Source organism: Colletotrichum siamense, assembly GCF_013390195.1.
Source record: "Colletotrichum siamense strain Cg363 chromosome Unknown KSG_Cg363_contig02, whole genome shotgun sequence".
Classification (NCBI taxonomy): Eukaryota; Fungi; Ascomycota; class Sordariomycetes; order Glomerellales; family Glomerellaceae; genus Colletotrichum; species Colletotrichum siamense.
This window is the reverse complement of record NW_023501015.1, coordinates 1,599,821-1,622,965: the sequence shown is the minus strand read 5'-3', so window position 1 is coordinate 1,622,965 and position 23,145 is coordinate 1,599,821. Positions and strand designations below refer to the sequence as shown.

At 54.7% G+C, this 23,145-nt stretch overlaps 3 protein-coding genes across 3 annotated transcripts; 2 read left to right on the top strand and 1 right to left on the bottom strand.

Annotated features, from left to right (window-relative positions):
- Positions 1-1,378: 1,378 nt before the first annotated feature.
- On the top strand, positions 1,379-2,892 carry xlnD-3 (3-hydroxybenzoate 6-hydroxylase 1; the record flags this gene model as incomplete). The annotated part of the gene is made up of 2 exons (XM_036634277.1): positions 1,379-2,844; positions 2,889-2,892. The coding sequence occupies 2 exons, from the start codon at positions 1,379-1,381 to the stop codon at positions 2,890-2,892; spliced, it is 1,470 nt and encodes a 489-aa protein (XP_036499207.1).
- A 4,931-nt stretch (positions 2,893-7,823) lies between these two features.
- amy3 (Alpha-amylase A type-3) lies at positions 7,824-9,626 on the bottom strand (the record flags this gene model as incomplete). The annotated part of the gene is made up of 3 exons (XM_036634276.1): positions 7,824-8,404; positions 8,459-9,283; positions 9,413-9,626. 3 exons carry the CDS (start codon positions 9,624-9,626, stop codon positions 7,824-7,826), a joined length of 1,620 nt encoding a protein of 539 aa, XP_036500579.1.
- A 5,415-nt stretch (positions 9,627-15,041) lies between these two features.
- Positions 15,042-22,202, top strand: CGCS363_v002426 (Cell wall alpha-1,3-glucan synthase mok13; the record flags this gene model as incomplete). Its single annotated transcript, XM_036634275.1, has 4 exons — positions 15,042-15,461; positions 15,513-15,628; positions 15,680-20,851; positions 20,900-22,202. 4 exons carry the CDS (start codon positions 15,042-15,044, stop codon positions 22,200-22,202), a joined length of 7,011 nt encoding a protein of 2,336 aa, XP_036500578.1.
- Positions 22,203-23,145: the final 943 nt, after the last annotated feature.

The window sequence follows — 23,145 nt, the reverse complement described above, 5'->3', positions numbered from 1 at the left end:
ACAGCGCACACGGACGAAGCCGGAGTCGAAATCTCTGAGCTCGAGGTCGGAGTAGATGGAGTTTGAATAAGGGCGAGGCTCGGGGTCGACGGGATATCGACTAAAAAGCGGTTGCTGGGATGGGCCACTGGTGGTTGTGGTTGAACAATCGTAATGAAATTCGGTGCCGTAGCGAATGATGCAGGGCATCGCTGCTGCTGGCTTCGATCGGGGCATCCATCTCCTCCTCGTGTTCATATTGCCTTGCGTGTGAGCGTTGAGCATGGTCTGTACTTAGAGTTGGAATGACTGATCAAATGGCCGAAAGAGGAGGAAAGAAGAGCAACAGCCACTTGAAAGCGTGCGCGAGGGTTGGCGGTTCAGCTTTAAAGACCAGGGCGACTTCCAACACGCCTCCCTCATTTCACCTCCCTCAAAACAAAGAAAGAAACGGTTTTGCGCAAAACACACGCTATCTATCCTCCTCCAAGACACGTTCCATCGCATGTAATTTTTCCACCGTACAGAGTAAGTCAAATTGCATTGCTCGCGTGCGCAGAAACAAAAAAGAAATTAAAGGAGTCGTCGATATGTCGAAAATGCAAAAGAGTGCAAAAACGTTCCGAAACCGAGAATCGAACTCGGGGCTATGCCTAACCTCTCCGGTTCTTGAGAGGGCATCATGTTGGCCACTACACCATATCGGATTGGTTGATGGCGGAACCGGTGAATTCAGGCACTAAGATCCGGCGGGGCGCTTTGGCGATAGAGCCCACTGCGGCTTGGGGCGTCGACCCGTTTTCTGAGAGTTGGAAATGCAACTTTGTTCAGGAATTCTGAAGAAATCAGCCAAAATTTTCGCGAATTCAAGATGGCTGCCTCGCACAAGCCCTCAAACGTTGCATCTTCTCAAGGATGGAGGTATCGTTATTGCACAACTCCAACCTACCTACACCCAGCCGGAAAATGCCAAGCCTTCAGTTACGGCTTCAATTTTACGATGTTCGCTTTTACGGTCCGAGCGTCTGCCTTTCTTACGAAGGATGCAGCCCTACGGCGTCAAACTGCCCAGGGTGGCGCATCCCACCAGCACGGATTGGGCAAGTTTCACAGCGCCCTTGAGCGGATTGGAATGCTAGACCGGAACTCAAACGATGGATGATGGCTCCCGCGTCGCGCTATGCATCTTGGTGCTCCTCCCGTCAGGAGCTGAGCAGGGAAATGGGATGGAATGTGGGAAGGGATGTGTCGTGATCCTTCGGGGGATCCTGCGGACGAGGAATGTGTATAAAGTCAACGACATGTCTTGGACTTTCTCCGTTCAACCCTGTTCTGACTGCTCTTTCTTGTGTTCGTGAAAGTGGGAGGAAAGGTAGCCTGTCCGCATACCCTCCACATGATGAACACTCCGGCCCCGAAAACAGTCGGCATCATCGGCGCCGCCATCGCCGGTCCGACCCTCGCTCTCCACCTCCTCACACACCCCGTTCTCCGCACCCGCTTCCGTCCGATCCTCTTCGACCAATCTCCACCCCCAGCTCCGATCCCGACCGTATCCTCCAAGTCCAACGGCACGGGAACGGGACCAGGATCGGAATCCTCCCCCTCGACTACATCCCATCACCAACGTGCCGGCGCCTCCGTCGGCCTCTTCCCTAATGGCTTGCATCCCCTGTTCTCCCTTGGTCTCGGTGACGCGCTCAAGAAACACGGCCATGAATGCGATGACTTGGCTCTCTGGTTCGGCGAGATCACTGAGGGCTGCAAGCTGTCGCATCTGAAGACTGCGAGGAACGGGTTTTGGTCTCACGACTTCCAGCTAGGCGCGATGTACTTTGAGCGAGCTGGCCTGCAAGCTCTCCTCGTCGATCGCGTACTTCAGCTAGGTGGTGAGGTGAAGTGGTCCAAGAAAGCGGTGCGGTTCGAAGCTACTTCTTCGTCTGATGGTAAGCGGACTCGGGTGAACTTCGCAGATGGTACACATATCGAAGTTGACCTTCTCGTCGGCGCGGATGGTGGCTACTCTCACGTCCGTCGACACCTACTCAACCTCAGAGACCCAAAGACGGCGGAGGACAGATGGCTTCCTGACTTCATGGGCACAACCGGAATTTACGGTATCTCTTCAGCAGACAAGATGCCGTCAACGCATACACCTGAGCGTCCTTTCACAGAGTCCCAGTGCATCTTCCTCAAGGAGGGATTCCTAGCCACTGGTCCATGCCCGGGGAGGATGTTTCGGTGGGATCTCATCCTGCCTGAGTCGACACCACCAGACCCAAGCTCTGCATCTCTAGAGTCAGAGACCCCTGTGGCGTCAACGCCATCATCTCCTTCAGCCACGGGAGGAGAGCAGGAGCCGTGGCTGGCAGCCATAACGCCAGGCCAATATCCCACATCCACAACGGCCGAGATCCTCCGCCGCCACCTGCGCCTCAAACACCCCTTCACAGGCGATTTTCAGACGATGCTCAATAGCTCGGACCGCATTATTCACACTCCTCTGCGGCAGCGCGTGTGGAAGGAGGATGAGATCCAGTGGACTGGCGACAGCAACATCGTTCTCATTGGCGATGCTGCACGGCTGATGTTACCCACCAGCGGCCAGGGAACAGGGTTTGCCATTGAGGACGCAACTGTGCTTGCGAGCATGCTTCTCAAGCACTGCTCGGCAACGGAAGCAGAGGCCGGAGCAGAAGATGGGTTCTCCTCTGCGCTGGAAGAGTATGCTCGCCTCAGGAGACCAAGGTCTGAGAAGATGGCGACGATGGCGTCTTGGATTGGAGTCGTAGGACTTGGTAACACGTGGTATTACAAGCTCTTGCGGTATGGAAGTGCTAAGTTGACTTCCGGTGTTGACTTGAAGTAAGTTGTTCCCGGAACAAATTGAGTTGAAATTGCTAACCGAGCTAGAACCAAGAAAAGTCCAGATCCGTGGCCGATGGACGGGCGATTCAATGTTGAAGAGAGTTCGAAGTAAACTACGTACTATCCCATATTATCAAAAGCGTCTTTCCGGGGTGGCTTAATCGAGACTTCTCCCAGCTCTTGTTCTTGAAGAAGCAACTAAAATTCTGGATATACTTGCGTGATAGCTTTATTCACACAGGAAGATATGTTGGCAGAATCTGGTTAGCTTCGAACAAACTCCTCTTCTCCATCATCTCCGTTCTTCATCCTTCGTCTTGTATTCACTAGGAATCACCGGCATCTGCCACCAATTGGTTTTCCAGGACCCATGCTTGTTGTGGTTGCCAGCTTGACCTACAGGTGTCAAGGTCATCTGTTTCTTCACACAAATGAATTCACAACGAAGTTACGCGCTTAGATTGCCTCTTCGACGATGTTCTAGCTGCTTGAAGTCCAAATTTATACTGTGGAGTTTGCGTCCCGTCTTCCTTGATGCCAGCCCCGAATCACGACGCGCTTCAATTAGTTACATTGCCAGAAGGTGGCTATGGTCACCGCGAGAAAACTGCAGGAAGTCATTTCGCATGAATTATGATACCACCTGATAAAAGCTGGTTCCTTTGAATGGTTGGAGTATATAAGACTTACCTGAGAAAGGTGTGATCCAGCAACCGCAATCCGGAGACGACGGACGATAGACTCAATGAAATAGAATCGAGTGATTCACCACCTGGCGTAAACCTTCCGAGATAAATATCATACGGGTCGGGCTACTTTTTAATCAACTGGAAGATCTATCCGTTTCCTCTGGCGTCCACAACGTATTATCACGTCTGCGCTATCGTATTCGCTTTTTGAAGAACACGCAGCAACTTAATCAACTACCTCAGCGGACAACACAGATATCCCAGCAAGTCGAAGATCCGAGACCAGATGCGTTCCTGGAAAATAATGTGTTCAAGGAACCAGAGAGGAAAATTTGATTTGTTCCTGGCGGGGATTCTCCAAAGAGACGTTGTTATTTTATAGTTGCAAAGACACAGCTGAGGCACGAAACTAGGCCGCGTGCGGAAGGATAACCGCAAACGGCAATACCGTCACTAGAACTCTCCGAGCCATGCTTATATTGACTTCAAGGCAACGGTAATGCTAAATGAGTTTGGCACCAGGCAATATATGACTGTGGTACTACATGAGAGCTGGAAGGACTGAGCACTGGATGGCTCGCGCAACGCGGAGACCGGCAGCTTGGACGTGTGCGACTGTGGATATAGCCGACTTGCTCCAGTAGCACAAAAACGATAGCTTGTCCAACAGTGCCACCCTTCGCTCATGGGTAAGATGGCTAAGTTGGCCGTTTGCTTTGAGGCTCAACGGAACGTCCTCAGCTGTGAGTGAGGCTGAGAAATGCCATCTCGGCACTCATACACCAATGGATGACAACACGGGCAGTCCCGAAAGCTACGATAATGACAAGATCACGTCTAGTTCCTGTCATAATACTAACACTTCTGAATATCACGATCTATTCTGGGTGGCTTTGCAACTGCGTAAGGGCTTGAAGTCAACATCTACCCACACCCGTTTCCCAAACCAGATCTTTACGTCTCAGCTGGCATCACCCAAGACTCTCTGGCTCTGGCTCAAGCCCATCCAGCCCCCCTGAACCAAACCAGCCCAGCCCAGACCGCCTCTTGGTTCCCATCCACGGACTCGTCGGACATTTTCCTACGAGGAGCTTTGATCAAGGCAGCCCACAAGGCAGAGAGGCCCCCATAAAAGCGAACCAATATCTCTGCCGATCACTCTCTGCTTCCTATGAGCTGTAACATTCCCTCAACCTCGTTTACAAATATCAAAAGGTCCCACCGGCAGAAAACATCCAAACTTCATTGGCAAATGTCACATATTACACGAAAGGAGAGGAGGTCAAAGAGCTTCCGCGGGATCGACAGAAGCCTTCCAGAAACATACAGCCCGGACACGACGCCAGAAACTCCACTGCGATACCGCGTTCCTACCTCAGCCCACTGTAAACTGGATGGGGGAGGGTAGGTACCCATCCCCCCCCATCTCAGCACGTTGCAGCGTAGTGTACCTCGGGAGATGGCATGTCTGTGTGCGCGCAGCGGCCCTTGTTCAATATCGGAAAGTGAACGGGACGGCGGTCAAGAGAGGGACAGAACCACAGAACCACAGACCGCAGGCGCGGCCGACCATCGCGTTCATCAATCTCACAAAAAAGAAAGGCAAACCCCAGCGACGATCGCAAAAGGTAGGGCGCGCACGCGCTGACGATGGCAAAGCGACATTGACATTGCATTGCCGATGGAGATGGTAGACCGCAGAAACGCACGTAAGGCTTCCTCTGTTGCTTCCCTTCCTGAGTCTGAGCTCCTTCAGCTTTCTTTCCAGCTTCTGGGAGCTCATGTGGCGATTGGGGGTTGTCGAGATGGGCAATTTCTTTTTTTTTTCTCGTCTTTTCTTCTTCTCCCCCATCTCTGTCCATCATCACCCCCTTGCCGCTGGGCTTATGTTTGTCTTATCAGCCGCGCACACGCACAGGTCACCCGCAGTTGTCAAAAAGAAGGATCGAACATCCCCTCAAAGGAGAAAAAAGAAATAACAAAGGCCCAGATCCACGGGTCTCAAAATCCAATACATTTCGCACAAACATTTCAGTACGTTTCTCTGGCAAATGCACCAATCTCATCAATCCAATAGCGGAGCGGGGGCCCGTCCACCCGCGCAACCAACCCAAGATATGGAGCCAAGAGAGTTCAGCAAGCGAACATCGCGATCATCCGTTCCAGGCCCCCGTTTGGTGCTCTCGATATCTAATTTTGGGCGCGACCATGATGGAATTTATTTGACAAGAGAAGAAGTCCACTTGGCACTAGACTCGTTCGGCAGAAGATGTGCTTTAGACATCGGATGCCGAGTTGTGTGGGCATTACTCTTGCATCGTGTGTTCCCACCGTCGCGAACGACGGCGGCGCGACGGACAGCGACGAACGGGCTCCCACCCCCCTTCCCGCGCTCCCGCGGGCGCGGGCGGCGTCGGCGGCGTCGGGCGACGGTGGGCAAGCCCAGTAGCACCCAGCAAAAGCTGATCAACTGCCGTATGAAACGGGGTCCCCGGATAGGAATCAGGATTGCATTGCATTCGGGGGAGGGGGGCTTATCTGCCTACTCTCGGCGTTTTATTTTTTTTTTACAACTTGGTTCTTGGTTCGCGTAGGGGAGACAGAGACAGACATGAGGCGACGCGAGCCGATGCAAGGAGGAGAGAAAGGACGCAAGAAGGAAACCGTTTCTCACGCTTCCGCGGTCCCTTACCGCAATCGGTACGCTTATTCCCGGGTTGTTTTTTGGTCGTTGTGTTGTGCGATGATCTGCAATTATGCCAATGTGATCAATCCTCCTGCGCCGGCGCTATCACAGCACCGTCCCATCGTCCCATCTCGCGCTTCTGTTGTTTATCGGGCCAACCAACGTCCATTTTGGCAGCATCCAAACCTCAGATGCCGATCTTTTCGTATTGAACGGTTCGAAGAAAAGGTCTCCCCCCGTCCCTCCCACAAAAGTATTATGCAGCGTGAGTGGCCCGCTGGGATTCTTGGTCGTGTGGGTTGGGGTGACATGGCATAATAAGGTAAACTTGGCAAACCCCTCTCCCACGCCGCCGACCGTCTCCGAATGCAAGGTACAAAATGGTACACGCTTTTACAATGGAAAGAAGAGAAGTGCCCACAGGTCTTTTCAGGGGAAGGGAGCGCCGCTGTGTGGTCTGTGGACTGCCGGGGGGGAGGGCAGGGGACTTTGGTTCCCGACTTGCCCGAAGACTCGTCCGACCCGAAGTGTCACCGTGACAGATTGAGAAAATCGCAGTGTCCACAGGAACCACAGTAAAAAAAAATAAAAAAGCAAAGCCCCTATTCTTATCCCCGGTTATCTGTACCTCGTAGGGAAAGAGAGGGCCCACGTTTTACACTTAAACGATACGTTTTTTTTTTTTTTCTCTGCCTCTCACGTGTTGTTGTGCTGTCCGTCCAAGGTGTAAGGCCAGGGGGAATTTCTCGCCTGCACACGTTACAACGGAGAACGCTGACAAGCTGGCCCATTTTCGGATCCAGTCTTTTACGGAGGACTCCGATCACGGTAGCAACCGAGGACAAGAAGGGATGGGAATTGTTATGACAAATGGGATTGTTTTGTTTTTTGTGCAAACCTAGGCTTTGCTTTTTATGCGTTCGGGAAAAAGTCCGGGGTTCGTCCGTCCGTGTTGCCGAGGCCGGCCGGCTATTATCTTATGCACTCAACCATGATTGGGGACGGTGCTCAACTAAACGTTTCGATATTTGCTGATGACTTCACGTGTTGATGATGCATGCAGTTGATCGGACTGATTTTTTAATGATATTGAATCTTTAATTTGAGAGGTGGTTGTATGGTATCACTGCGAAACTTAACCTGCGCCCTTGCTGAAAATCTACCTACATCTAAGACATCATGTCTTGCGTACACCTTTTCATGGGAGAGACATTACATGTGCGAGACAGATAAGAGAATACATTATACTCACCAGACCACAAAAAACGACGCATGAGTGCCTTCTCAACTTTGCGAGGGAAAGGGAGGAGAGGTGCCGGGGCGGGTATGAGATAATTACAGAGCGTTATGAAGAAGAAACAAATTCAACTTGACATGGGGGGTCGGGTATGTATGATGTGCATGTTCTCCCCTTCGTTGCGGTATCCTGATATTATCCCAAACTCCTCGCGAAACTGGCGTCATTGATATAAACGGAAAAGCAAACATGGTTCTTTGGGTCTGGCTCGCAGTACACCCGTCATCCTTTTTTCTTTTCAAATGTCAAAAACATTTGACGATCGACAATCTCTTTTTTTTCAAATGAAGCTGCAGCCCATTGCTTATGCCATGAGGGCAACAGCGGCGGCGACGGAGGCAGCGATGAGGCCGAGGCTGGCGCCGAAGGAGGCGGGGGCGGCGCTGCTGCTGCTGTCGCTGTTCTGGTTGTCGGCGGCCTTGGAGGCCTCGGTGGTGCCGTTGGGGCAGAGCTTGGTGCCGTCGAGGGCGGCGAAGGGGATGACGGCGCGGGGCTGGCCGGCCTTCATGTACATGGTGACGTTTCCGGTGCCGTCGGCGGTGGACTCGCCGCAGGTGGTGATCTCGACGACCTGGTCGCCGGGGTTGAAGCCGCCGACGGAGAGCTGGTAGGTGTCGCCCTTCTCGCCCTTGTTGGTGATGCAGAAGACGACCTGAGCACCGTCGGGGCCCTTGCGGAGGCACAAGTGGGTCTCCTCCACGAAGAGCTGCTCCGAGGCGGTGGTGGCGAAGGACTTGTCGAGGGACTGGAGCTTGTTGCGGGCACCGAGAAGGGTGGAAGTGAGCTCGTAGAGGGGCGCGGAGGTGTCGTACTTGGACTGCCAGAGGGGCTCACGGTTGAAGGGGGTGCTGTTGCCGTTGAAGTGCTGCTCCTGGCCCTGGTAGACTTTGGGGTGTGTTAGTTATGTCACCATGTAGGAGACAGCAGGGGCTTGCTTACCAGTGGGAATACCGTCAGTGAGGAGGATGTAGGCAAGAGCGTTCTTGGCGAGGGACATGTCCTCATCGTAGACGGCAAAGCGGGGCATGTCGTGGTTCTCGGTGAAGGAGCCGAGAGCGAAGATGTCGGTGCAGCCGTCGCGGGCCTCGCCACGGAGACGGGCAAGGTCGTTGAGGTCGCCGCCGAAGAAGACGGTGCTGAGGGGGTAGTACTCGACGTAGTTGGGCATGCCGGGGAGGAGGTTCTTGGTCTGGTAGCGGCAGAAGTCCTCAGTCTTACCGGTCAGGACCTCACCGAAGGCGAAGACACCGGAGGCGTTGACGAATCCGGGCAGGAAGTCATCGTTGACGTGCTTGGCGGCGTCGATACGGAGACCGTCAATGGAGTAGTTGGAGACGAGCTCCTTGATCCATTTGCCAAACTCGGTGACGACGGCGGTGGACTCGGTGGCCAAATCGGCAAGGGCGACACCATAGGGGTAGAGCCAGCAGTCCTGGTAGTCGGTGCTGTTGGTCCAGTCGGTGACGTTGCAGTAAGGGTGGAAGTACTTTTCGTCGTTGAAGGGGTTGAACTTTGAGTAGTCGAGCTTGGGGGGCAGGGAGTCGAGCTTCTGGACCATGTTGTTGACGACGACGTCGACCATGATGTACATGTCGCGGTCGTGGATGGCCTTGACGAGGTCCTTGAAGTCCTGCTGGGTGCCGAACTTGTCGTTGGTGGCGTAGTTGTCGAGGGACCAGTAGCCGTGGTAGGCCTCGCCGACGGCGGTGTTCTCGTCCATGTTCTGGACGATGGGGCTGATCTGGATGGCAGTGAAGCCCATGTCTGAGGATCGTTGTCAGTATTGGGTCAAGGTGAGTCTCGGTGAGTGTAAACTCTATCGGGTATATCCATATGAAGCTGATGAGGGATCATGATGATGGCGATGTGAGTCTGCGGGCCGTGTCGTCTTACCCTGAATGTAGTCAAGCTTGTTCATGAGACCCTTCCAGGTACCACCGCAGAACTTGTAAAGCTCGCAGGTCTGGTCGGTAGAGCCATCGTCATGAGCGTAACGGTCAATCATGACCTGGTAGATGGAACGGGACTTCCACTCGTCGACGTCAGCAGCCTGGGTGAGAGCGCTGAGGGCCGTGACGGCGGCCCAAGCCAAAGTTGAGGTGCGCATATTGAACAATGAGTTTTTGTTTCTGAATTATAAAATTTAACGAATGACTGCGCCGTTTGAAGGCGTGAATTATGGATTGACTTTTGGTGATTCGACGTGCGTTGCGGACGTACGTGAAGAAAGGAATGAATTGGGTCGGGAAGGATTGCGTCGCGCGCAGAAACACGGCGATATAGAGTTTTGGGGAGTCGACAGACAGAGAGAGAGACAGGAAGGATCGGGATGGACGGACGAAACGAGCGAATGGGAGTCCCTTGAATGGATTTGGAGAGCAGCGGACTACCTAGGAACCCGTATCTGGATTGGGAAAAGGGGTGGGAAGGGGAAAACTGGGTTGATTAAACGAGCGACTGGTTCTGGTGGTAAGGCGTGGAGACGGGTTGGCAGAGGGGGGCGAAGCGCGTCAAGCAGGACATTGGACATTGGTAGACCATACACAGTGATTGACAGCAAACACGAGGAGGGTAGAATGAAACTACCTTGACCACTAGCTACGGACTATGGGGAACCCAACGAGAGAGCCAATGAAGAAATGCGAGATCCGCGGGTGACACTGCCGTGGACTGCGCGGAGAGGGGAACAGACGGCACGGCACAACAGACCGAAGAGATGGGATGTGAGTGACGGGATCATGGATGGTGATTCGTGCGAGTTGGGCCCTCGATGAGATCACGGTTCCTGACTGCTGCAGGTACAGAGGCACTAGGGGAATAGAGAGGTGATGGTGGCAGCGACTAATACCAGGCAGTACGGATACGCACTACGCAGTACTTCGTACTTCTGCAGAGAGAGAGACAAAGGTAGGGTGGAATGGGAGCACGAGGCGGAGAAGGATGTCTGTGTCTGTCAATGTCGATGCCTCGGATCGAATGGGATGATTGGCAATGGGATGGCAGAGGCCCACTCTGGGGGGCTAAAATGGTCGATTCCCATGACCAACAAGTGGTCGAGGGGAAATTGAACCCAAGCGAGATATATAAGAAAGGACCGGGGAATACGATACTGCGTACGGAAGCCAAGCCGGGGGTAGGTGGTGGTGGTGGTGGGTGAGGAATGCGTGGAAGCACTAGAAGATGGGGTGGAAGTCCGCCCTTCATCGTCTTTTTTCTCTCACTTGAGACAGACTGAGCAGATGACAGAAGCTGGCAAAAGGAGAGACAGTCGTGGCGCCAAGCAGAGGCTCAGTTAAGGTGCTGATTTGTGCATTGCGATTGAAAGAGATTTTTGATGGTGGTCAGCAGCACTTCCGCGGCCGCATCGAAGTTGATGCCGGCGGCCAGTGGTGGTGTGGTGTGAGGTGAGTGAGGAAAAAAGACCGTCGTCCGCGGCGCAGCAGGAGGAACAAATTGCAACTGAGGCCGTCTGCGTGTTGTCATTGGACGGAAAGCTGTGCACATCTCGAAAACAGCAGGTACGTACAGGCAGGCAGTCTGTACCTTACATAGTATCTGTACTCTGTAGAGTACTGTAAATGCCAATGCACAACGGCAGCAGGTGCATGGACGAGCCTGCTTGAAAATGAGCGAAAAGGCGGCTTTCCCCTGCCAAGAGGCCCGCCAGCGCCGCCAACGGTGCGGCCTTGGAAGGACCTTGGAACTTTGTGCGCAGAGATATGGAGGGGCCTTTCCCGATTGGGCGTGGTGGCACCACGATCGTGGGAGTTGGATTTCGGCAGTGGCTCTGGGAACTTGAGGGACCGCCGATAGTGCGCGCTGGTGCTGTTGATGTTGGCGTTGGCGCCGCGACTTGGCGGGCTTTTTGTTACGAGAACGTTTTGCTCTCACTACTCGTGCTAACCAAGAGCTTTCCTTGGTGCGGCCTTGGTAGCTTCCTTGGTAGCTTGGTGCGCTTGTTCCTGCAGCATGACAATTACTTGTTGTTGACGTTGGCGTCGTGGCGTGTACGGATAAGCTTGCTGAAGCTTCTTCTTGTTTACTTGGTCCTCTTGGGAGAAGCTTGACGGCATGGTCGACGGCCATGTTCCTGGTTGGCAGCCAGCAGTGCCAGCAGCCATAGTTAGCTGCCGTTCCATCTAGCAAAACTCTGACGGCCTCTATTACGGCCTTATTTAGAGTACACGCAGAGAGCACCTACATGACGACGAGACGTACGTATGTACTGTACTGTACTGCGATATGGTCGACGACGACGCGACGGGCGCTGCACCTGTATGTAGATGAGCGATAAGCAAATCAAAGGGAGCCAGACATGTGGTTGGTCACCGTTCAATAGACGGGGTTGCAGCAGCTCAGTAATGAGGGTGTGCTGGGGCATGTCGGTGAGAGACGTGGAGGTAAGGTACGGATAATGGCAGAATGGCAGGTACAAAGTATCTTGAGGTACCTTAATTTTTGGGACTACTCCCACTCTACTCGTGCACCTTATGTAAGCATCCCGAATTCTGCGAGACGTCCGCTCCCCTTCCCGTCCGCTCCCCTTCTCTCGACCTCGCCCAAACTCAATGGCACCTCAGCAAGCTCTTCAAACTCTATAAAATGCCTCGGGGCATCCCCCTCCGACGCGCGGGTGGCGGAGATGCTCAGCTCTGCGACCTCCTGGACGGGGCTTCTTCACGATCAATGGGACCTGGGAGACCTCCTGAAAACCCCAAAAACATGGGAGCTCCCAGACGCCTCAGCCCTCCGCCTCAGCCTGCCATGCCATGCCGCAGCGCACCTAAGCGGTCTGACTGATTCCAAGAGAAACTGACGGCAACAGGCCGCGCCGCCGCCGCAGGGCGAGCCCGGGCAATCAGACATGACCAGGGCTCCTTTGACAGACAGGGCACGCCACCAGAAAAAGGAGGGCGTCTGGACTTCAGCTCGGCCGGGCATCTGGTTTAGGCGAGCTTCTGAATGATTTCTTCTGCTTCTGCACCCCAATTTGCCCTGTTTCAGCGCGCCCAGAAGAGAATCCAGCACCGTCAGCCCAGGACCTGTGGCCATAATTACCCGCTCCAAGACTTTCAAGCCCTGAAGGGCTCTCCAGAGTCCCTGACTCGCCCGCCACTTCGACCGCGCTCTTGGTCTGCACCGCCAATCACTGCGCACACAGGGCACCCGGTGGACGCTGGACACGCTGGAGAGCAAAAAGCGCCCCCTTGTCGCACCCAGAAACTGCTACCGCCCTGGTCCCCGTCGACAGGTGCAGCTGCAGCAGCCACGAACCCCGGTCGGCGGTGTCGGGGGTGCCTGGCAGTTCTCGTCCCATTATAGGATACTTCCTCGTGCCTAAGTGGGGGGCAGATGGGGCGCCTGTGGATCGTAATGGAACGTCTTGGGACGCCATCCCGGCATCTGTGGCTGTTGCGAGGCACGCGCGAGGAAGGACCAACCTTAGGTCCTGCAGGATCATTTAGAAAACGGTGGTCACCACTGCGATCTGTGGCTGATGCTGTCCTCCGCGGAAAAAGGATTGGCCAAGAGATCCCCGATAGCGATCCACTACCGCCCCACCAGATGTGGCTTGGCTTTCTCTCTCGACGACACTGCTTGACACTCAATCGCCGCCAAACTGTGAACCGTCCACATCCGCATCTGCCAGCCGCCATCCACACCCGCCTCTCTCGCCATGTCTCGTCTGCCTCGCGCTCCGTCCTAACGAAAGTGCCTCCGTCGCCCACGCACGTCTGCTAGTGCTCGGCCCGGCTTGCTTTTTCCCCTTCTGCCGCCCTGCGCATCCCATCCTTCTGGCATCCTTCTGCTGCCAGGCACACATTGCACACTGCATGCACCAAGACCAACGCCAGAGACAAAACCATGGCAGCCCAGCAGCACGCTATCTTAGCCTTGCGCCGCCAACGCGACCCGACGTCACAATCATGATCCAACGGGCGTACCATCTTGTTTCTGGCTTGGCTCAGTCCACCGTCCATCGCAGACAGACCTCACTGGACGGCGCGGCGCGACTGTTTCCAATCTCAACACACCCACCACACACCATCACAGTGCTGCCGAGCACCGTCGACGCCTGTCCGCCGCCCCCAAGCATAAACGTTTATGCCACTTGAGATGAACCCATCACCCATCCAGTTCGACTGACCGCCCATCCCACGCCAGAAAGCCACACCGCGAGAGAGGCCGCGCGCCCGGCGTCTGCTGGCGTCTGTCAGTGTCAAATTTCCACCGTGCTCTTTGTTGATGGGCCCTTGAGCCTCAGTTATTCCCGACTGGGAAATCAACGGCTCCGAATAATCTTGTCGCGCATGGATGATCCGTCCTGACAGCCTGGCTCGTCTCCAACGTCTCGTATTCTTGGGCCTCAGAGAGGGGAACCAGCCAAAACTAAAACTGACTCGATACAGGCAAGCACGTCCTCCATCCACCCACGCGACCGGGGGCCCGACTGACAGCGGATACCTCGACCGACGACGGAGCTCGCCCGAATCAACCAACAAGAACCGAGAGCCCGTGCCGGCCTATCCTGGCACCCCAGCCCTCACCCCTGCTTCCGCTGACCTCGGGGCCACCGTATTGGCCACTCTCTATTGTGGGCTCGTCCAAAATGGTAATTCAACACGGAGCCTGTCAATCTCCCATCGCCCTCATGGTTCGCCGCCAGACAGGCAAGAGCCTGCCGCTGATGCATATCCATATTCCAAACTTCGTATAGCCAGAATTAGCCCCAGGCCACCCCCGGAGCCACATTATCATGTACCTTCTGTACCTCCTGTACCTGCGCTTTCTGCTTCCGAGCCTGTCCTCTCACAGGCGGACTCTCGAACAGGACGCAGAGAGGGCCCTGTCAACACGCCGCTGTAGCACTGTCTATTGGTACCAAGAGAGGGGTTGGTTGGGTCGCCCATCATCCAAGATGGAGGGGACCTCTAAGAGAGCTTGGCCATTGGCAGGAACCTCTCAGAGCTTGAGAGGCGAGAGGAGGAAGGGCTAGCGATTCGGCTGGTCCGTTCCTGCAGAAGGGGCCCCATCTCTCATCACGAAATCGACGCCCTGCGGCCCTCGAGGGGTGGTCACCGCACTCTGTACCGCGCCGCGACTTGCCCGCCCAGACGACGAGACTGGAGACTGGAGCCTTGGGAGGCGAGGCGGATGGATAGATCCTTCATGGACACTTGACGCTTCTGCGGCCCCAGCCACTCCCTGATCCCCCTTTCCGCACTTCAGCCTGGGGCATTGGGCTGACCTGGGTTCCCTTGAGATTACCCCCTTTTTTTTCTCCCATCTGTTCCAACGTGGTGTTGACGGCCGAGTTTTCTTCCCATCCGTCCCAGTGCCACGGCCTAGTCTCGTGTCTAACTCGTCATTCGTTCTGCTGCTTGCTGGTCTGCTTTGCGGCCTTTCACACTCCCTCCCTCCCAAACATCACCACATTCCTTCCTTTCTTCAATTCGTCACTCATTCCTGTCTATTTTTTGTACGCCTTGACTCACTCGCCCAGCGGCGAGTTCGAGTAACAATGTCTAATTCATTAAAGGTTTGGGCACTTACACTCCTTACTGCATCAACAACACTCGTTTCCGGACTCAAGTACACCGCCAGCGAAGTCGATTACAACCTCAACACCAACAGAGAAGCAACAACTCCATTCCAATACTCGGGAAAGAGAGACAACCACACCTTCCAAGAATCACCAACAAATTGGCGTTTCCCATTCTATACGTTATTCATCGATCGTTTCGTCAATGGCGACCCCGATAACGACAATGCCAACGGCACGCTATTCGAACATGATATCATGAGCAACCAGCTCCGTCATGGAGGAGACGTGGAGGGTCTTATCGACACGTTGGACTACATTCAGGGTATTGGAGTGAAGGGTATCTACATTGCTGGCTCCCCATTCATCAACGACCCATGGAAGGCGGATTCATACTCGGTATGGCACACGCGACACAGCGACGGAACGCGGCAGCTAATGGTTACTTAGCCTCTCGATCTCACCCTCTTGGACAAGCACTTCGGTAACATCACGGCATGGCAGAGAGCCATCGACGAGATCCATGCGAGGGGGATGTACGTGGTCATGGACCAGACAATGGCGACGTGAGTAAACCCCCGCTCGCAGCGGCATTGTCGTTACTTACATTGATACAGCATGGGCGATCTCATTGGTTTTGAGGGTTATCTCAACGCGTCCACCCCCTTCCTGACCGAGGAACACAAGGTTCTCTGGAAGTCGTCCCGCAGGTATCTCGATTTCGACATTGGCAACACCTACAACGAATCTTGTGAATACCCTGCTTTCTGGTTCGAGGATGGTAGCCTCGTCGCCTCAAATGTCACCGCTCAGCTCAAGGGTTGCTACGACAGTGATTTCGACCAATATGGTGACATTGAGGCTTTCGGTGTTTTCCCGGATTGGCAGCGTCAATTGGCAAAGTTCGCCTCCGTCCAGGACCGTCTTCGTGAGTGGGTCCCTTCGGTGCGAGAGCGTCTCGAGCTCTACTCTTGCATGACCATTCAGACGCTGGATATCGATGGTTTCCGTATCGACAAGGCTGTCCAGGTGACCGTCGACGCTCAGGCTGAATGGAGTACCGCTATGCGAAAGTGCGCCAAGGACGTCGGCAAGGATAACTTCATGGTCGTCGGTGAAATCACCAGTGGTAACACTCTGGGTTCCATCTACCTTGGTCGTGGCCGAACACCCGAGATGGCTTCATCCTTGGACCTTGCCACTGCCGCCAACATGAAGTCTAACGACTCCGCTAATTCTGGCGTCTTCATTCGTGAGCACGGTAAGAGCGCGCTCGATGGTGGTGCCTTCCACTACTCCATCTACCGTTTCATGACTCGATTCCTTGGTATGAGTGGTCATCTCGAGGCTGGTTACGATCTTCCCACCGACTGGGTTCAGACTTGGAACCAGATGGTTCTGACAAACGATTTCTACAACGCCAACACCGGAGAGTTTGACCCTCGCCACCTGTACGGAGTTACGAACCAGGACGTTTTCCGTTGGCCTGCGATTGAGCTGGGTACTGAGCGCATGCTTCTCGCATACTTCATCACTACACTGCTTCTTCCCGGTGCTCCTCTTGTTTACTACGGCGAGGAGCAGGCTTTCTATGTTCTGGACAACACTGCAAACAACTACGTTTTCGGTCGTCAGGCGTTCTCTGCTGCTCAAGCTTGGAAGTACCACGGTTGCTATGCTGGCGACAACTCTGTCTACGTCAACTGGCCCATCACGAAGGGTCGTAAGGGATGTGAGGACGATACCGTTGCCTACGACCACCGCGATCCCTCCCACCCCATGCGCAACTGGATGAAGCGCATCTTCTCTTTCCGTGACGAGTACCCCGTCTTGGAGGGTGGTTGGCTCGTTGAGCAGTTGGCGAACCAGACCCAGTACATTCTGCACAACGGCAGTGGCTCCGCCACCGAGACTGGTATCTGGAGTGTAGCCCGCGACTACCTCAGTAGTGCGCAGTCTGGCAAGACCAGCGACCCCGTCTGGCTGGTCTACCACAACAGCCCTAACGAGACTACCTACACTTTCGACTGCAACTCTGACGACGCCTTCATTGCTCCCTTCGACGCCAGCAGCAAGGTTCGCAACTTGTTCGGCAGCGACGATGCCATCACCCTCGAGAGCTCGTCCAAGACGAACACGTTTACGGGCACTACCAAGAAGGCCGGTTGCTTGAGCTCCATTACCATGACTCCCTTCGAATTCCGAGCCTATGTTCCCTCCACCAAGTGGATGGAAATTGCGCCTGTGGTTACTGGATTTGAGCCTGGCCACGACTATCCAATCGACTCCACCGATGCCAATGGCGTGGTTCCCATTGCTATCAAGTTTTCCACCGAGGTGACCTGCAGCGACATTACCAACGCTATCAGCGCCTACGTCAACGTCGATGGCAACACTAAGACCAATGTCACCTTCGATACTCCTGTCTGCGGTGCGATGGACCCCATTGAGAAGGAGTCCTGGACTGGCGCCATTCCCTCCGTTTACAAGTGGTCTGCCAACCTCCAGAACGTCCCTGATGGCATCATCAAGATCACTCTCGACCACCCGGCCGGCACCAAGGGAACCAATGCCACTGACCACTTCCTCGTCCGCTTCGGCAAGCCCTACAACCCCATCGTTTTCCCCTCCACTGCGAACTATTCTCGTTCTCTGATGAAGGAGAGCAACGGCGTCTACACGATCCAACACTCGGCCGCCGGTGCTAACAAGTGGCGTTACAGCACCAACTGGGGCTCCAGCTGGAGCAACTGGCAAGTTTACACCGGTGCCAACTCCCGCATGGTTGACCAGGCTTGGGAGGGAACCGACCTTCAGAAGTGGGAGGGCAAGCACTTGATTGTCCAATACTGGAGTCAGCCTCTGGGATCATCTTCCTTCTCCCAGCACTCCGACAGCAGCGACATCCCGTACGCTCGCCGATGGCCTCACATCTTCCTCCACGGACCGTTCAACAAGTGGGGATACGACGCCGGTCTTCCCAACCTAATGGACCAAGTTGCGGACAACCAGTGGTCGCTTCACTTCATGTACGAGTGGCCTGCCCAGGTTCAGCTCAACCTCTGGGGTATCAACCCCGACAACCAGCCTGATGTCTCGTTCATCTACGGCGACCCCAACGGTGATGGAGTACTTGATCGTCTCCCCCCCAGTTCCTTGTCTGACAACGTGGTCAATTTGACCAGTCCTCCCCCCATGCCTTATCTGTCTTACAAGCTTGTCCTGAACGACGCCAACTGGAACATTTCTACTGAGCCCCAGGGCAACATGTGGATCCAGATTGTGTTCTTCTTCCTCCTGGGTCTTATGCCCATTGTCCTGGCCGCTCTTGCTGGATGGATCTACATGAAGGGATTCTACCAAGTCAAGATCAACAAGTCAGGCTTCTCCAAGAAGGGTTGGTTACCACTCAAGCTCGGGAATGAGTCCAGCATTAACTTCGGAGAAAAAGGCAAATCTCTCGAGATGTCCCAGATTCCCCCATCTCCCCTCGTCACGCCAGCCGCCGCCGCGGCCACCGGCGGTGTCCCCCGCAGAAAGGTCCTCATCGCCACCATGGAGTACAACATCGACGACTGGAAGATCAGCATTAAGATCGGTGGTCTTGGTGTCATGGCCAAGCTCATGAGTCAAGCTCTGACCCACGTCGACCTGATCTGGGTTGTCCCCGTCGTTGGCGACGTCGAATACCCCCTGGAAAACGAGGCCGAGCCGATGTTTGTCGAAGTCATGGGCGAATCCTACGAAGTCAAGGTCTACTACCACGTCCACAAGAACATCACCTACGTCATTCTCGATGCTCCGATCTTCCGTCAGCAGACCAAGGCCGACCCGTACATTGCCCGCATGGACGATCTCGAGAGTGCTATCCTCTACTGCGCCTGGAACAGCTGTATCGCCGAGTCTATCCGCCGCTTCAACGTCGACATCTACCACATCAACGATTACCATGGTGCCGCCGCTCCTCTTTACCTCCTTCCTGAGACCGTTCCCGTCTGTCTGTCTCTGCACAACGCCGAGTTCCAGGGTATGTGGCCCATGAGAACCGAGGAGGAACAGAAGGAAGTGTACAGCGTCTTCAACTTGCCCCCGAAGGTCGTCAAGGACTACGTCCAGTACGGTTCTGCTTTCAACTTGCTGCACGCTGCTGCCAGTTACCTCCGTATTCATCAGCGCGGTTTCGGTGCCGTTGGTGTCTCCAAGAAGTATGGTGATCGTTCCCTGGCTCGTTACCCCATTTTCTGGTCTCTGAAGAACATTGGTCAACTGCCTAACCCCGATCCCTCCGACACTGGCGAGTGGAACCCCGAGGAGGACATCTCCAACCACCAGGACGACATCAAGATCGACGAGACTTTCGAGGCCAACCGCGCTACTCTTCGCAGACAAGCCCAGGAATGGGCTGGTCTTGAGGTCAACCCCAATGCTGATCTGTTCGTCTTCGTCGGTCGTTGGTCGCTGCAAAAGGGTGTCGACTTGATCGCCGATATCTTCCCCACCGTTCTCGAGAAGTATCCTTCCACCCAGCTTATTTGCATTGGTCCCGTCATCGATCTCTACGGAAAGTTCGCAGCTCTCAAGCTCGCTAAGCTTATGGAGAAGTACCCCAAGCGTGTTTTCAGCAAGCCGGAGTTCACTCAGCTGCCTCCCTACATCTTCTCTGGTGCCGAATTCGCCCTCATTCCCTCTCGTGACGAGCCCTTTGGTCTCGTTGCCGTCGAGTTCGGTCGTAAGGGAGCTCTGGGTGTCGGTGCTCGTGTTGGTGGTCTTGGTCAGATGCCCGGTTTCTGGTTCACGGTCGAGTCCATGACTCCTGCCCACATGCTTCAGCAGTTCAAGCAGGCTATCGAATCCGCCCTGAAGTGCAAGCCGAGAAAGAGAGCTCTCATGCGTGCCTGGAGTGCCAAGCAGCGTTTCCCCGTCGCCCAATGGATCAGACAACTGGATACCCTCTACAACGACTCCATCAAGGTTCACAAGAAGGAGGCTGCCAAGCAGAAGAAGTCTGGCGGTATTCGCAACCTGACCGACTCTTCTCTCCGCTCCAGCGTGGCTGTCAGCGAGTACGGTGCCGAGTTGACTCCTACCGGTTCCAGAGCCACCTCTCCTCTCCCGCCGCCTACCCGTGTTGCCAGCCCCCGCATCTCCGAATCTCCTGGTCTGCCTGTTCCCAACCTTCCTTGGCACAGTATCCCCTCTTCTCGTCGCAGCTCTTTCTCCAGCTCCATTGGTGGTGGCCGTGAGAGTATGATGAGTGTGGACAGCTTCGCTATTCGCGCCCAGAACGATGCTACCTCCCCTGTCACTCCTGGCTTTGGCGACTTGGCCCTCCCTCAACCCAGCTTCTACAAGCAGCAGCGCAACAGCTCTCAGCTGTCCTTGCCTGATGTCGTTGGTGACCGCCACGATCTCAAGTTGATGAACGTTGACCAGAACTTCACGGACAAGAACGGAGAATTCTACGACGAGTTCGAGCAAATGCTGAACAGTCTTACCGCCAAGAACTCCATCAACGACCTTTGCATTGAGAACTACCTCCAAAAGAGTGAGAAGAAGTGGTTTGCCAGATACCGTGATGCCAAGCTTGGCCGCAGAGACCACAGCCGCTCAAGAAGCCCGAACCCTAGCCGCCCCGGTTCCAGCGCTGGTCTCGGTGCCAAGATGGATGGCGAGCGTGGCCGCAGCCGCACCCCCAGTGGTCTCACGGGCGCTACTCGCTACGATGACAGCCCCGTTGACGATGAGTTCCTGTTGGGTGACAACTACAACGCACCCACTGGTCTCAAGAAGTAAGTGCCCAACACCTTTGTTCGCGAGCTCAACACTAACAACCGCAGGATCCTCTCTATCCGCATCGGCGACTGGCCCGTTTACGCTTTCTTCCTCTCCTTCGCCCAGGTCATCTCCATCAACTCGTACCAAATCGTCCTCCTTACTGGTGACACCAATCAGACGCCCCTCAAGCTGTACATTGTTGCGGCTACTTATCTCGTCACGTCCTTCTTGTGGTGGTTCCTGGTCCGTATGACCAAGTCTGTTTACGCCCTCTCCCTTCCTTGGTTCTTCTTCGGCCTGGCCTTCCTCCTGTTGGGTGTCTCGCCACTGCTATCCCCTTGGCAAGCCAGCGCTGCTATGCAAGACGCCGCCACCGCTCTTTATGCTGCTGGCGCTAGCGCTGGTGCTCTGTCCTTCGCCCTCAACTTTGGTGACGAAGGTGGAGCTCCCACGAAGCAATGGATCATGCGTGCCCTTGCGGTTGCCGGTGTTGCTCAGGTCTACTCCCTCATGCTCTGGTATTGGGGATCCCTGACGCACACCCCCGAGACCTCTCCCATGGCCTACCTGGACGGTACCACCATCCCCAAGTCTGTCATCATCTGCGTTCCCGTTGCTTGCATGCTCTGGGCTATCGGTGTCATTCTGTTCCTGGGTCTCCCCGACTACTACCGCCAGGCTCCCGACGTTATCCCCGGTTTCTACATCTCCCTCATCCGCCGCAAGCTCGTCCCGGTCTTCTTCATCATGATCATCATCCAGAACTACTGGCTGTCGGCTCCCTACGGACGTAACTGGGGTTTCCTCTTTGCCTCCCAGTTCATCCCTGGCTGGGGAGTCGTGCTCCTCGCCCTGGGCTTTTTCGTCGTCCTCTGGGGCCTCATCCTCTACGTCTTCTCTTACTTCTCCGAGAGTCACACGTGGCTTCTGCCTATTTTCGCCATCGGTCTCTGCGCTCCTCGCTGGGCGCAGATGCTTTGGGGAACCAGCAGCATGGGCATGTACCTCCCCTGGGCTGGTGGCCCCGTCGGCTCCGCCATCCTCTCGCGTTGCCTGTGGCTCTGGCTCGGTCTCTTGGACAACATCCAGGGTGTCGGTCTGGGTATGATGCTTCTCGCGACACTTACGCGCCAGCACGTGTTGGCCGTCCTCATCGGTGCTCAAATCGTGGGCAGTGCCTTCACGATGCTGGCGCGCGCGACGAGTCCTAACGCCCTGTCGCCCAACACGACCTTCCCCGACTTCTCCCAGGGCCTGATGCCTGGTATCGCGAGTTGGTGGTTCTGGATCTGCCTGGGATTCCAAATGGTCATCCCAATCCTCTTCTTCAAGTTCTTCAGAAAGGAGCAGGTCTCGAAGCCTTAAACGGGAGCATGATGCGATTGATTTTGCGAAAAAGTCACAAATACCCCGGGGCGTCGCCGCCCCAATTTGTCATGTTGGGTTCAGGGCCGGTTCTCTCACTTACCTATACACATTTTCACGGAGCCTGTTTGTTTTTTTGGATTGTATAATGATGTTATAACCTTCTTTGTTATATACACACACAGAAAAAGCGTTCGTTAATGGCCCACGGACTGCGAAGCATATTCTTTTTTACCCCCGCCACGGGGGAGGAGCAAAAAAAGGGAGAGATACGACATCGGGGAGAGGAGGACGAGAGACGGGACGGGCCGTCCTCGTGTATGGTGTTTTGTTCGTTCCGCTTATCTACATCAAACATACATGTACCCCAACCGCTTGGGGGCAAAGGAGGAGGCGGCAAGGCCAAGGAGGGCGCGCGCGCGAAATATCTTGACGGCGGCAACAAACACGTTCACGGATAACCTTTAGATTAGACTTATGCTATGTGTTCATTCCTTTTTTGAAAAAATCAAATCATGATTAATAAACTCTGGTGCCGTTGACTCATGTGAAGTTGTTTCAGGGTAAGTTGATGTCCAGAGTATTCTGGTAAGTCTTCGCTGATGCTTCTCTATGAAAATGAACCTACACTGACACATGGTTATAGGCTGCAAAGCAGACCGAATTAGCATACTTCTCAGCTGTCACCTGTCTCGTCCCTCGTCTCGTCAGTCGGCCAGAGTGCTCGACACGACAGTGCGATGATGTCCTATCTAGTCTTTATCTTAATCAATCACGGTGGAAGTTGCGCGGCTATGAGGTATGCTTTGTATTGGTAAGGACTGGTTGCCATTGCTCCACGAGAGAGGTTCACGGGCTACGGAAAGTAAGTAAAACACTTCGCCTGAATATGTTCACGCCAACGGTCTGACACGCGCAAAACTGAAACCGTTCCCCCTCTCAA